The following is a 16,043-nucleotide window of genomic DNA, read 5'->3' as shown; positions in this document are numbered from 1 at the left end:
GTGTGTAGCAAGAGACAGGGCACACTATAGCGTTTATAGTTTGTATTCCTAATTCTATAATGTTCCTTTAATTTGTTTTACAATGTAAATAACTTAAAGCCATGTTAAAATAAACTCACAAACTCTTAGCATCCTTTGGTGGAGCATGCACACAGCATCAGATATAGCAGAGATTCCTATTGTATGCCTGTATGTACCCAGGTCTCCTGCACAGGATCAATATAAAATGAACATTCAATAAATAAAGTTCACACACAGCTTTCCTCTAGCCAGTGGGTCATGCAGACATTCTCAGTGGTGACAGTTAATCTTTCCATTCAGGAACCAGTTGGACAGACAGGAGCCCCCATAGCTCAGCAGTGAACCCTTCCCATTTGTATGACACACCGGAAGTTGCCTTGAGACATTGTATCTTGTTAGTTAGAGCCCTGGCAGACTTTGACTGGGAGCCCTCCATTAATGATTAACAGACCCCCAATCAGGCAGCTTGCTGTGGGATCCTGTCCTCAGACAGTGCTGGGAGTCAGTCTGGGGAGCTCAGCACAATGTTACTCCCTCCCTGTGTCCTGGGTAATGCCAGGCGAGCCCTGTGTAGGAGCCTGAGCCACAATGCACGCTCTGTCCTGGACATTAAGGGGATCTATCCCCCTATAACAACCCCCTTCACTAAACACCAAGAGGTAGACTATGATCAACTGGAAGAAAACCTGCAGAGATACTCCACTATCCCTTTCCGTGGTAAGCAATTAATAGACTAGTTTAAACATTGTAACAGACAACGATCACACCTGGAGCTTAGTATATACAGAGAGACTCCTGGATATCAGTACATACAGAGAGACTCCTGGATATCAGTACATACAGAGAGACTCCTGGATATCAGTACATACAGAGAGACTCCTGGATATCAGTACATACAGAGAGACTCCTGGATATCAGTACATACAGAGAGACTCCTGGATATCAGTACATACAGAGAGACTCCTGGATATCAGTACATACAGAGAGACTCCTGGATATCAGTACATACAGAGAGACTCCTGGATATCAGTACATACAGAGAGACTCCTGGATATCAGTACATACAGAGAGACTCCTGGATATCAGTACATACAGAGAGACTCCTGGATATCAGTACATACAGAGAGACACCTGGAGCTCAGTACATGCAGCGAGACTCCTGGATATCAGTACATACAGAGAGACACCTGGAGCTCAGTACATACAGAGAGACACCTGGAGCTCAGTACATGCAGCGAGACTCCTGGAGCTCAGTACATACAGAGAGACACCTGGAGCTCAGTACATACAGAGAGACACCTGGAGCTCAGTACATACAGAGACACCTGGAGCTCAGTACATACTGAGAGACACCTGGAGCTCAGTACACGCAGAGAGACACCTGGAGCTCAGTACACGCAGAGAGACACCTGAAGCTCAGCACACGCAGAGAGACACCTGAAGCTCAGCACACGCAGAGAGACACCTGAAGCTCAGCACACGCAGAGAGACACCTGAAGCTCAGCACACGCAGAGAGACACCTGAAGCTCAGCACACGCAGGGAGACACCTGAAGCTCAGCACACGCAGGGAGACACCTGGAGCTCAGCACACGCAGGGAGACACCTGGAGCTCAGCACACGCAGGGAGACACCTGGAGCTCAGCACACGCAGGGAGACACCTGGAGCTCAGCACACGCAGGGAGACACCTGGAGCTCAGCACACGCAGGGAGACACCTGGAGCTCAGCACACGCAGGGAGACACCCGGAGCTCAGCACACGCAGGGAGACACCCGGAGCTCAGCACACGCAGGGAGACACCCGGAGCTCAGCACACGCAGGGAGACACCCGGAGCTCAGCACACGCAGGGAGACACCCGGAGCTCAGCACACGCAGGGAGACACCTGGAGCTCAGCACACGCAGGGAGACACCTGGAGCTCAGCACACGCAGGGAGACACCTGGAGCTCAGCACACGCAGGGAGACACCTGGAGCTCAGCACACGCAGGGAGACACCTGAAGCTCAGCACACGCAGGGAGACACCCGGAGCTCAGCACACGCAGGGAGACACCCGGAGCTCAGCACACGCAGGGAGACACCCGGAGCTCAGCACACGCAGGGAGACACCTGGAGCTCAGCACACGCAGGGAGACACCTGGAGCTCAGCACACGCAGGGAGACACCTGGAGCTCAGCACACGCAGGGAGACACCTGGAGCTCAGCACACGCAGGGAGACACCTGGAGCTCAGCACACGCAGGGAGACACCTGGAGCTCAGCACACGCAGGGAGACACCGGGAGCTCAGCACACGCAGGGAGACACCGGGAGCTCAGCACACGCAGGGAGACACCGGGAGCTCAGCACACGCAGGGAGACACCGGGAGCTCAGCACACGCAGGGAGACACCGGGAGCTCAGCACACGCAGGGAGACACCGGGAGCTCAGCACACGCAGGGAGACACCGGGAGCTCAGCACACGCAGGGAGACACCGGGAGCTCAGCACACGCAGGGAGACACCGGGAGCTCAGCACACGCAGGGAGACACCGGGAGCTCAGCACACGCAGGGAGACACCGGGAGCTCAGCACACGCAGGGAGACACCTTTATAAAAGATAAAACTAAAAACCAAAAATACAAGTGAACAAGGTGATAAAAAATAATTATTGCACACCATAACAACTTTAACAGAGTTCTGATTAGCAGCACATTATAAAGTGCAATAGCCCCCAAAAACAAACACGTGACATCAATATATCAGAAAAAAGTTTGGTGTTTGTGACAACCATAATACATAACATTAAATAAATTTAATTATGTTGAAATGATTACTTCTTTAAATCATAATAAAAGGGCTGAATCATCTCCTGCAAGATAGATATATATATATTTTATTTGTTTTCTAGTATTTACTTAATAATCTTTTTAATATTTATCATATTGAAACCGTAGTCATGAATATTGTACCAGATCCAATTACTGTAGTTATTAATCCACAGAAACATAGACTTTGCCATTGTCTTATAGGGAGAAAAAAATGTTATGCTGAAAGCAAATTTGCAATTCATTATGAAAGAAAAATAAATAGTTTGAAATCTAAAACAAAACTAAACAACACACCTTGCGGTAATACAAACTGTTCATGTTGCTGTATGTAAATACAAGTTAACTATAGGGCATTTATTCACCGAACTCTGAATTATAGCAAATTGAAACCAGACTTGCAAAATATAGAACACGATAGCAGATTTCAGTATTTAATGAATCAACTCTTGCTACATCCACCATCAAGTTTATTTAGCCAGTGGCCACAATTTTCATATTTTTTTTTTTGCTTTTGAGATGATTAGTGGGCAATATCAGCACAGATTAAATACAATTATTTTTCCTTCAGCAACTGCCAAATCTTAAAGGGACACTATAGGCACTCAGACCAATTTATCTGGTTGAAGTGGTCTGGGTGCACTGTCCCTGTTATTTTAGTCCTGAGATGTAAAATATTGCAGTTTTAGAGAAATGGCAATGTTTACATTGCAGGGTTAACACTGCCTCTGGTGGCTGTCTACCAGACGGCCACTAGAGGCGATTCCTGGACTTTCACCGAGTTTGATTCTGTAAAACAACGCTGGACGTCATCACACATTGCATGAGGATGTCCAGAATCTTCTAAAGGACTGATGTGCGCATGCTGCTCGACGTGCATTAGTTTCCCCCCATTGGCTAATGTTGGTGGAGAAGTCCAACCCGGCAACCCTCGGTGCTTGAATCAGGTACGTTTAAAAGGGGGTTTTAAAACTTTTTTTGTTCTGCCAGCGAGGGGCAGAGGGACACTTTAGTGTTAGGAATACCGTTTTATTTTAACAGAGTAGGATGAAAGAACTTCTAAAGTAAACACACTATGCTTTAAGACCTGATAGGAAACAAAATATTTTTTTCTTCCAGGCTGTGTGAGTCAAGGCCAGGGTGCAGCTAGGATTTCATTAGAAAAAGTGTTTTAACTCCAAAATGATAGAGGATTGCATAGCGATCGCATGGTCTATACACCAAAACTGCTTCTTTAGGCTTATGTTGTTTTGGTCCAACCTTTTAATTTTAAAGCGTTAAACTGGGGAACACACAAGTGTAGCTGCTATTGAAATTTGTATCCAGGAGTTGGATTCTCTTGCTCTGTACAAGTAATTACAGAATAATATGTGATTCTGGTGTCCTATATCTTACTGTATAGGTTAAATAAGACCTAGTTATTGTAGTTAACGTAGCTCCTCTCTGCTCCCTCGGATTGTCTGCAGTAATGCTGGGGCTGGAATGATGTCATATTCCGGCTCCCGGCATTATTACACAGCGTGAGCGAGCAGATTGGAGCTGCAGGAAGATCACTGCTTCCTTGTGCGCTGCCCCAGCTTGCCGCCTCCATGCTCTCCAGGGCGGTCGGCTACATGCTTCCTGAGCCACCCGCCTCCATGCTCCTGGGGGTGGGCTTCCGGCCACTTTAGGTAAAATGCTGAGAAATCCCAGGCGCCAGGGCAAAATTTCTAGTCCCAATGACGACCTGGCGCCTGGGATTTGTCGAGGCCTGATGTATTCAATTTATTTTCTTATTAAAAAAACAGTAATAATAAACCTGTAACCAGTCCCAGCATATGTGTAAGAAGCACCAATGTTCATATAATGTTTGATATACAAATGGGGCTACTGTGCTTCAGTCTAATGCATTAACTACCTTCATCATCCATAACCCCAGTTTTTTTTTTTTTCTACTTTCCTATCCTCGTACTGACCTATTTCATTGTGGTACATAAACATATATGGTGGCATTTTTGGTAATAATATAAGTGTGATAATGTCGTTTTTGTATCTTTCTTACATAGGGATTGTTGTCCAAGGATCAACTGGTGAATATGCATACCTGACCAAAGAAGAGCGGCTGGAAGTCGTCCGCAGGGCCCGCAAGGTGGTGCCGACGGACAAGCTGCTTATAGCTGGCTCAGGGTGTGAATGTAAGACACAAGGCCATATTTATTGAAGTAAAACATGGCAGTTACCGGTCAAAATGCTATGTAATGACCTCATACTAGACATGTGCATTTGTTTTCGTACAAATCCGATTTCGTCCGAAAATTCTGTTGTTTTTTTTTTTGTACGTAAATGAAAAAGCCCTATATATGAAATATAAACGAAAAGAAAGGGCAAATGCTAAATGCATTACCTTTTTGTTTTGTTTCTTTCTTTTAATAGACTCTGTGCTGCAGGGGAATTAACCCCCACAGCACAGAGAAAATAACACTGTGCATGCGCAGAAAAAAACAAAACTAACGTACTACCAGCTCCCCCCTTGCATGTCATTTAAAACTAACTATAAATCCGTATGGAGGTCACTCTGACCCCCATATTAATAAAATGGAGGTTAAATCCCCCCACATGGCATGTCACCTGAAGACCGAGCTGCCAGTGGTTGCTCGCTGTCATTTAAAACTACTAGGGACTGGGCAGCTATTGTTGCCCAGTCGCTAGTGCAATAAGGGGGGACCCCCCTATTTTACACAGCATGGGAAAGTTCTTTGGAATTTTCCCATGCTATGTAGTTTGACACTCTGGTTGATTCCAAAGAACTTTCCCACGCTGTGTAAAATGACACAGAGCACTCTGGTTGGATTTCAAGACAACCAATCAGAGTGCTGTGACAGGTAAATGTCGAGACTTACCTGTCAGTCTCTTCATTTATCTGTCAGAGCACTCTGATTGGTTGACTTGGAATCAACCAATCAGAGTTCTCTAAGTCACATTGCAGGGCGTGGGAAGGCTTTATAAGCCTTTCCCCGCCCTGTGAAAATCAGTATGCGCGGTGCCCTTGCTGGGTGAAGATGGATTATGTTTTTAGAGTCTGGATTTATTTATTTTTCGGCATATTTTTTTGCTTTGCGCTGCTCTTCTTCTTTTTTTTTTTTTTTTTTTTTTTTAAGAGAAGGAGCTCCAATGTTAGCTATCGATGATCATGTCCAATATGTAAAGTCTGCAAATATTGTTCAGTAATGTTTATGAGTTGTGTGTCTTGGAGCCAGAAGGAGATCAGATATTTATAACTTCACCAAAGGTGGAGTAGGTGCAAGGCAGAAGGGCCAAGCCACCTTAAAGAGACACACTATTTTAAAAATGCTCTTCTATTGGGTTTATGCTCTAAATAGTGAGAGATGTGACTTGATTTCCAAACCATAGGTTAGAGTTGGACATATTTTTTCAATTTAACTGCTCTATTTTGAGCTTAATTTTGGCAATTCGTTGTGAAATCAGTCCCCATTGCTGTTTATTGAGAGGACCCATGTTCAAGAATATGTATTAGTGTAATGGTTTGACCGAAACCGTTTGAGTGGCAGATGTACAGATAAGGAAAATATGAGCTTTTTTTTTCAATATGTTCTGCAAAGGGAATTGTTAAGAAGGAAAAAAAGGGACTTCACAGTTTTCCCAGAAATGTATCATCTTTTTTTAATTACACTCTGGTTTTTAGTGTCTGGAGAATGTGATCTACAATCTGAGCCATACCAACCTGAATTCTGTCTTGTTATTGTTGTGTTTTTTTTTCTTTTCATTACCAGAAGCAGATACAATATAACCGCAGCTTCACCCGTTGTTGGACTGCAACTCCCATTAATATCAAGCAGCCTGGGGCTAGCAATCGTTAACTTTAGTATGAGAAGTTGAAGAAGCAGAGTTTAAAATCCCTGGTGTAAAACATAACGAGGCACACTATTTTTATGTATATAAAAACCATGTATACTCTGAAGAATAATTTGAAGGTTGATCGCTAGAAACCAATTTGAACACTGCTTGCAGAAACTGGATAATATAGATGAATTTAGAGGGGAAAAACGCTTAATTTACATCAGGCAGGCTGATTTGGCAATTGCCGTGTGGGCGATTTGGTCCTAGTGAACAATAAGTCAAATTCCAACACGATGTCTGAGAATTAATCAACAACCTGTACTTCAACTGCACTCAAATTCCATCTGAAATGGATAATTGAGGGGACGTTTTGGAAGTTCAGTTAGCATATTTCTAAAAAAAATACATGCATGGCATTTGCATAGACAGCTAGTGCCGGGGATAGGTAACCATTTAGTAGCACTGTGCCAAAGCAAGACCTTGAAGTCCCTTCGTGTGGTGATCCTATTTAAAAAAAATACATTGGGGTGTGTATGTTGCCGTATTCCACTTGTGTTATTTATGGGTGCTGCAGTTACTTTGTAGCGTTGTATTTGTGTATGTGGGCTGTTATATTGTATATGTCCATGAGTAGTTTGTGGTATTGTTTATACCTTTTGTATGCGGGCTCAGTGGCGTACACATGACCCATGGGGCCCCGGTGCGAAAATTGATCCGTGGGCCCTCCCCCTCCCCCCTCGCGCTTACTCTGCGCGGGCCGGGGCAGCAACACATGGCGGCGGGCACCTGGTCGCAGGGGTTGCGACCGCGGTATGTACGCCACTGCATGCAGATGCACACACACTTAAAGGACCACTACAGACACCCAGATCACATCAGCTCAATGAAGTGGTCTGGGTGTCAGGTCCCTCTAGTTTTAACCCTGCATCTGAAAGCATAGCAGTTTCAGAGAAACTGTTATGTTTCACTGAGGGTTAATCCAGCCTCTAGTGGCTGTCTCACTGACAGCCGCTAGAGGCGCTTCTGCCATTTTAAGACACTGAACGTCCATAGGAAAGCATTGAGTAATGCTTTCCTATGGGCGGTTTGAATGCGTGCGCGGCTCTTGCCGTGCATGCGCATTCGGAGCTGAGAGGCGGAGGGATCCCCAGCGCCATGGGAGTCCGGCGCTGGAGAAAGGTAAGTGCTGAAGACACACACACACACACACACTCTCACGAACAAATGCATACACACTAGCTAACAGACACACACATTTACTGACAAAGACACACTCAGCGGCAGACATACATACACACTCACTTACAAAACATACACTCTCACTGACAAACACACACTCACTAACAGACATCAAACAGACTCACTAACACACACACACACACACACACACAAACACACTCAGTAACAGACACACACACAAACACACTCAGTAACAGACACACACACAAACACACTCAGTAACAGACACACACACAAACACACTCAGTAACAGACACACACAGTAACACACTCACTGACACTCACTAGCAGACACACACTCTAACACAAACACCAACACTCACACTAACACACACACACACACTAACGCTCACACACACGCTCACACACACACTAACACACACACACACACACTAACACTCACTCTCACACACACACACTATCACTCACACACACTAACACACACACACTAACACTCACACACACACACTAACACTCACACACACACACTAACACACACACACACACACTCACACACACACACACACTAACACTCACACACACACACACACTAACACACACACACACACACACGTTTTTTAATTTAATCCCCCCAGCCTCCTTACCTTTTGGAGTGCTGAGGGGATTCCCTGGGGTCCAGTGGTGCTGCTGGGCTCCTGGGGGGGGGCGGTCACCCGGCGGGCTGGCTGGTCCTGCGGGCGCGCGAGGGAGCACTCTCCCTTGAGTGCTTCCTCTTCAGCTCCCTTGCCGCGCCGCGTTCTGATACCGGCGCCGGAAGATGGCTCCGGTATCAGTGCGGTGCGCGAGGGAGCTGAAGAAGAAACACTCAGGGGACAGTGCTCCCTCGCGCACCAGCCGGCCGCCGGGTGTAAGCAGGGCCAGCCTCGGGGGGCCCGGAGGTGGCCGGCTCCTGGGCCCCCCAGGAGAAGAGGCTGGCCCAGAGCGTACATACCGGGTCGCAGGGGCGGCCGGGCCCCCTGGTGGGCCGGGCCCGGTCGCAGCCGCGACCCCTGCGACCCTGGTATGTACGCCACTGTGCGGGCTGCTTGTGTAATTCTGTTTGGATAATATGTCACATTGTGTGTGTGTTTGTGTGGTGGTATATGTGGTGTGTGTGTATATGTGGAGCTGCTTGTGTAATTCTGTGTGGATAATATGTCACTTTGTGTATATTTGTGTGGTGGTGCGGTGCGTGTGTGTGTGTATATGTGGGGCTACTTGTGGTATTGCATGTGAGAGGCTGCTTGTGGGGTTATGTGCATGTATATGAATTGTCAGTGGTTTTGTGTTTGTGGGGACTGTGTGTAAGCTGTTTGTATTATTTATATGAGAGGAAGGCTTATTCTGCAACTCTGTATAACTAGCAGTGTCGGTAGCTTCCCTGTGGTCCAATGGGGAGTGGGATGGCCAGGTACAGGTCAAAGGCAGGAGCTGCAATAGCTACTGCTGTACTCCAGGGCAGTTTCCCATTAACATGTGCGTTTGCACTAACAGATTTCTCAAGTCCCACTGGGACTCCTGATAGGCCAGAGCCTGTTTGGCTCTGGCAGCCTTGAGTGCCGTGCATGCCACACGTGTCCTAGGTTGCCGACCCCTGAGCTAGTGTGTACCATGTTGTATTCCTGGGTAGAGTGCCCAGAGTGTTTTCAGCACCACTTTGCACTAAAGGTGTGACCCACACTCAGATTGTAAGTGGTCCTGTAGACCCATTTTAAATTTCTCTATTTTTAATCAAAAAACGCTAGTTTAGACATCAATGAAATTATTTTTTTTAATTATTTCATTTTTTTGCATTTTATGATCAGTAATGGAACTAATAGTTGAAGAACCCAGACAGCAGACAGCACATAACTTTTTGTAATTAAGTTTTCATTATGTTTTATTTTATAGGTAAAGTTTGTTCTTAAGCAATTTCTGCGCTAGTCTGCCCCATGTTAGGGTTTGTTCTGGTCTCTTGTATTGGGCCAGTTTAGATGATTCAGAGGGGGTTCTTATTTGCGGATACATTAATATTGGAGTTGTTCTGGGGAAGTTTTTTTTTATAGGATCATTTATTGCCTGTGAAGTGTTGATGATTTCTTTACTCAGATATGTTGCCAAAATCCAGAGCTTAGTATGTAATCCCCAACAGTGAATTTTATTTCTGCATAGCTCTGTGATACCCTCATACATATCAGACGTTCCAAAAGCATAGAACACAGAAACCCAGGAATAATGAGATTATATGTCCAAACTTTTTCTGAAAGAGGGATGGGAAAAAAAAAAATGAAACTTTGTTTAAAAAGCATTACATTTTGATTCTCAGCAGGTACCTCTTTATGGGAGAACACAATTTGCCAACAGCTGCTAGCAGTAACAGGCCTGATAACGATAACATACAACACTGAACTAATATACCGTACTCCTGCTGCAACTAATGTGAAAAGATCTCACACTATTTTTTTAATAGAGAGAGGACAGGCTTTTCCCATTCTTTTTAGATTCATGCAACAAACGAACGTGATACTAAATGATAATCTAGTGTAATAAAAATCAGGCGAATGTAAGGTATGAAGTATGTCTCACTAAATAGACAGATACGGTAATGGGCAGCCAAATGCCAACCAGATACCAGACAATTCCTGCGTACGTTGGGTAGTCGAACGCCAACTGAGTATCAACCAAATTCTGTCTGAAATACACTTCCACGCCGAGCGATTGCAGACGCTCACCAAAGGAAATAAACCAAATGGTAATTAAATATTGCATCTTCTTTATTAGGAAATCTTGGTAAAAACGTAGAGGAAGTAACTTACAGAAATTGTTGTGGAATTTATTTTGGCCTTTATCTTGCATAACATGTTTTTGTTAATTAAGCCCAAAATTCCACCTTGTTCTAGTTTACTAATGAACCATTTACAATGAAAACCACACACAGACAAACATGTTACATCTTTCTGAGCATGATAGTTTGTTAGGTCACTTTTATTTAAACACCTAAATATGTTTGTAAACAAATAAATAAATAAATACAATGAATAGTATTTAATCCCTTTAAGAGTATTATAATACAAAAAAAAAAAAAAAGCGCCACAAGCCTAGTTTGTGATCCACATCCATGGCCCTTATTGTGTGCCTTATTTGTGTTTTTTGTCTTAAAGCCACTCATGCCACAATCCAGATGACCGAGGAGATGTCCTTGTCTGGAGCGGATGCGGTCCTTGTTGTAACCCCATCATACTACCGAGGCAGAATGACCAGTCATGCACTTATTCATCATTACACAAAGGTAATCCAGATATATGCAGGAATATTGCAAGAGGATAGATCTGAAGGCACATGTCTAGAAATGCTCGGAAAATACACATGGAAATTAGTTCAAAGCATTACAAGTTATAACAGATCCTAGTGACAGACAGAATAATCAACATGACTCGTACAAGGGATCCACATGATGTAGAGAGATGTACATAACCAGGAATTTTGCCAAGTCAATCATCAAGATTATCATTACCAGGGAAAGGTGTACCTCCGAGCAGAAATAATAAACAATGGCCCCCGGTAAATAAAAGGTGCAAGATCAAAACTGACTGGAAGCCTCCAAGAGAAGTTTGTTTTGAAAGAAATGGGTATTACCAAGGAAAAAGTGATCCTCTCCAAGAGGGCAAAGCAAAACCAATAAGTGGCTTAGCAAATACCCATATGTTTAATTTGATGACCCAAACTCTGAAACCATCTTCCTTCCATGCATATAACTTCAGTTTGAGCCTTTCCTGATCTGCTCTTTCACTACTTGCTTTTTCTGGTACTCTTGGGATATGTGAAGGCCCATAGAAAACTCAAAACTGAGCTGGTTGTGTCTAGGCGTGCTCCACAATATCTCCCATAGCTTTTTTTTCTCTCTTCCTGGCCTTTTGAGATAAGGCTGCAAGTCTACCTCACTGTAAGTCCTTTTTGTTTCCCATGGTGGCGTGGTATGTCCTCACCTTTATGTGGTTCCTTGTTTGACTTTGTTAAGCTGTTAGTTTGAAAACTTTCTGTAAAGATTATTTACTGAAACCAAAGTGGGTGACCGACTGTGGGTAATGCAGAGCCTGCCCCTTGCTCTGAACAGACATTTTGACCCAAAGAACACCTGTCAGACCCAGAATCTTTGGGACAAAATTGGAGTGTCCCCTTAGAATAGAGAAGACCACAAACGTATAATAGTGTGCCTAAAGATGTAAGCCCACTTGCACAAAGATGCTTTAAAGTACTTATAACCAATTTACAGTCAGAATCCTGAATTTAACAGCTTTAAAAAAAAAGTGTTTTTTTTGTTTTTGTTTTTTTAAGGCATGGACTTAATTTCCTGGCCTACAGCTATTTAATTTGCCATAATTACACATCGCTTCTTGGCATGTAAATACTAGTGCTAATATGTTTTGTGGCTCTGAGTCAAGATGTTTAGAATGTGCTTATATCATAGCATTCCAATGGGGTTTTATTGATGAGATATTCACTATAAATTTAAGTTCCAATGCCTTTTAATTATCTTATTGTGTTATTATTATTTTTTTTTTTAGGTAGCAGATTCGTCCCCTGTTCCTGTTATTCTCTATAGTGTACCTGGTAACACCGGGCTGGATTTACCAATCGATGCCATAGTTACACTGTCTCAGCATCCTAACATTATTGGCATTAAGGATAGCGGAGGCGATGTGAGTGACATGCACTTTCCTTAATTATCATGTATACAATAATGATTACTATTTGTACATTGTGGCAGTACACTCTGCAGTGCTGTACAATATAAATGGGTTAAAGACAAGCGGATTTTTCTAATGTTTTGCTACATGCGTCATTGCATATTTAAAGTTAAAGCGGCACTGTCATGCCGAATCCCGTTTTTTTTTTAACCCCCCTCCCGCCTCCACTACATCCAATTGACTCCCTAGTCACCCCCAAATGCCCCTAAGCCCCCCAGATTACCTATTTTTAAATCTGTATCTTCTGCCCCGATCTTTATTCAGGGCGCCGCCATCTTTGTGTGGGTAGGTGAAGTCCCTGTGGGACACGTCATCTACCCACACTAGACAGACTGTGAGATTCCCGCACATGCCCAGTGAAACACCTGGACATGCGAACGGGAATTTCATCTATTCATTCATTCATCAGACAGACGAATGAATGAATAGAAAAAATCAGACGAACAAACTAACACTGAGTATCAGTGTTCGTTTGTTCGATCAGTTTATTACAAGGAGGGAGCTACCGACGTGCAGCTCCCTCCTTGTAATATGTAAAGACAGAAGCGGCAGGGAGCAGTGCTCCCCGCCACTTCATAAGCCCCCCAGGTCCCCCCCTCACTCTATGGGGGTCAATATGACCCCCATAATAGCACAAGGGAGATTAAAATCTCCCCAATGCCCCTACTCGCTATACCGCGAGTAGGGGCATGTCCACTAAACAGTGAGCAGCCTACTGTCCTCCCCCCTGGTCCCCATCCCTGCGCGGTGGGTGGGGGCCCTAATAAAATAATAAGGGGGGGGACCTACTGTCCTCCCCCCCTGGCCCCCACCCCTGCGCTGTGGGTGGGGGCCCTAATAAAATAATAAGGGGGGGGACCTACTGTCCTCCCCCCCTGGCCCCCACCCCTGCGCTGTGGGTGGGGGCCCTAATAAAATAATAAGGGGGGGACCTACTGTCCTCCTCCCCCGGCCCCCACCCCTGCGCGGTGGGTGGGGGCCCTAATAAAACAATAAGGGGGGGGACCTACTGTCCTCCCCCCCCTGGCCCCCACCCCTGCGCTGTGGGTGGGGGCCCTAATAAAATAATAAGGGGGGGGGACCTACTGTCCTCCTCCCCCGGCCCCCACCCCTGCGCGGTGGGTGGGGGCCCTAATAAAACAATAAGGGGGGGACCTACTGTCCTCCCCCCCAGCCCCCACTCCTGCGCGGTGGGTGGGGGCCCTAATAAAATAATAAGGGGGGGGACCTACTGTCCTCCCCCCTGGCCCCCACCCCTGAGCGGTGGGTGGGGGCCCTAAATGAACCTCCCCCCCATCAAGGTGACTAGGGGTCCCAAGCCCCTAGTCACCCCCCCCCACCCAAAACATTCTATCCCCTACCTACCCCCCTCACCCTAAAAATAGTGAGGGGGGAATAAAATAACTAACCTGTAAAAAAAAAAAAATTAAACTTACCATTTGACGTCTTCTTTTTTCTAAATTCTTCTTTCTTCAGCCCCCAAAAAGGCCAAATAAAAATCCATCATACCCGTCGCACTTTAAAAAAAAAAAAAAACGAGCGCAAAAAAAAATTAATCCATGTTCACCCATGGAGGGCACGCCGCGTACTGAGCTCCGCAGGGCGGGTCAAGGCTTATATAGCCTTGCCCCGCCCTGCAATTAGGCTTAGAACACACTGATTGGTTGGTTTAAGCCAATCAGAGTGCTCTGTGTCATTTTACACAGCGTGGGAAAATTCCAAAGAACTTTCCCACGCTTGTAAAATGACACAGAGCACTGTGATAGGATGGTTTTCAAGCCATCCAATCACAGTGCTCTGTGTAATTTTACAAGCTTGGGAAAGTTCTTTGGAATTTTCCCACGCTTGTAAAATGACACAGAGCACTGTGATTGGATGGCTTGAAAACCATCCAATCACAGTGATCTGTCATTTTACACAGCGTGGGAAAGTTCTTTTGAATTTTCCCACGCTGTGTAAAATGACACAGAGCACTCTGATTGGCTTAAACCAACCAATCAGTGTGTTCTAAGCCTAATTGCAGGGCGGGGCAAGGCTATATAAGCCTTGACCCGCCCTGCGGAGCTCAGTACGCGGCGTGCCCTCCATGGGTGAACATGGATTAATTTTTTTTTGCGCTCGTTTTTTTTTTTTTAAAGTGCGACGGGTATGATGGATTTTTATTTGGCCTTTTTGGGGGCTGAAGAAAGAAGAATTTAGAAAAAAGAAGACGTCAAATGGTAAGTTTAATTTTTTTTTTTTACAGGTTAGTTATTTTATTCCCCCCTCACTATTTTTAGGGTGAGGGGGGTAGGTAGGGGATAGAATGTTTTGGGTGGGGGGGGGTGACTAGGGGCTTGGGACCCCTAGTCACCTTGATGGGGGGGGGGGGGGTTCATTTAGGGCCCCCACCCACCGCTCAGGGGGGGGAGGACAGTAGGTCCCCCCCCTTATTATTTTATTAGGGCCCCCACCCACCGCGCAGGGGTGGGGGCCAGGGGGGGGAGGACAGTAGGTCCCCCCCCCCTTATTATTTTATTAGGGCCCCCACCCACAGCGCAGGGGTGGGGGCCAGGGGGGGAGGACAGTAGGTCCCCCCCCTTATTATTTTATTAGGGCCCCCACCCACAGCGCAGGGGTGGGGGCCAGGGGGGGAGGACAGTAGGTCCCCCCCCTTATTATTTTATTAGGGCCCCCACCCACAGCGCAGGGGTGGGGGCCAGGGGGGGAGGACAGTAGGTCCCCCCCCCCTTATTATTTTATTAGGGCCCCCACCCACAGCGCAGGGGTGGGGGCCAGGGGGGGGAGGACAGTAGGCCCCCCCCCTTATTATTTTATTAGGGCCCCCACCCACCGCGCAGGGGTGGGGACCAGGGGGGAGGACAGTAGGTCCCCCCCCATCTTTAACCCCCGCGCAGGGGGGGGGGGGTTATTAGGTGTTTTTTTTTTTTTGTTTTTTTTTTTACAGTGAGCAGCCACAGGCTGCTCACTGCTTACTAGACATGCCCCTACTCGCGGTATAGCGAGTAGGGGCATATTATTTACTAATACTAAGTAATCTTTACTTAGTATTAGTACATTTGGCTTCAAGACCAATTCAGGTCTTTCAGCCTTTTAGTAGATAGCTCCCTGATACCGTGGGAATTAGGGAGTTATCTACTAAGCGGCTGCAAGATGCAGCCACAGCAATGAATAGGATCGGAGTTTCATTCATTAGAATGAAATTCCGATACGAACAAAGTACCGAATTGCATCCTAACACCAATGGAGAAACTCTTCTCATTCTGTTAGGATGCAATTCGGCAGTTTTGCCGGCGTTCTGTCTAAGTGACAGGACTTTCGGCAATACTGACAGGAAGTATTGTGGGAACTGGGAGGGAAGCTAGGGATCATGGGAAAATTGCTCTGACCAGCGGAAATGAAGCACACTTTGCTC

The 16,043-nt window shown here is 45.8% G+C and overlaps 1 protein-coding gene across 1 annotated transcript in view; it reads left to right on the top strand.

Annotated features, from left to right (window-relative positions):
- The first annotated feature begins 402 nt into the window (after window positions 1–402).
- Window positions 403–16,043, top strand: part of HOGA1 (4-hydroxy-2-oxoglutarate aldolase 1) — a 48,813-nt gene continuing 33,172 nt past the window's right edge. Inside the window, exons 1-4 of the mRNA XM_063434106.1 lie at window positions 403–738; window positions 4,871–4,999; window positions 11,042–11,169; window positions 12,446–12,580. Of these exons, the coding sequence (XP_063290176.1) occupies window positions 546–738; window positions 4,871–4,999; window positions 11,042–11,169; window positions 12,446–12,580 (585 nt within the window). The 5' untranslated portion in view covers window positions 403–545. The remainder of the gene's footprint in view (window positions 739–4,870; window positions 5,000–11,041; window positions 11,170–12,445; window positions 12,581–16,043) is intronic.

The sequence above is a fragment of the Pelobates fuscus genome, chromosome 10, assembly GCF_036172605.1.
Source record: "Pelobates fuscus isolate aPelFus1 chromosome 10, aPelFus1.pri, whole genome shotgun sequence".
Taxonomy (NCBI): domain Eukaryota; kingdom Metazoa; phylum Chordata; class Amphibia; order Anura; family Pelobatidae; genus Pelobates; species Pelobates fuscus.
Note: the sequence above shows the minus strand (reverse complement) of the source record. Positions and strands in the feature narration are given on the sequence as shown.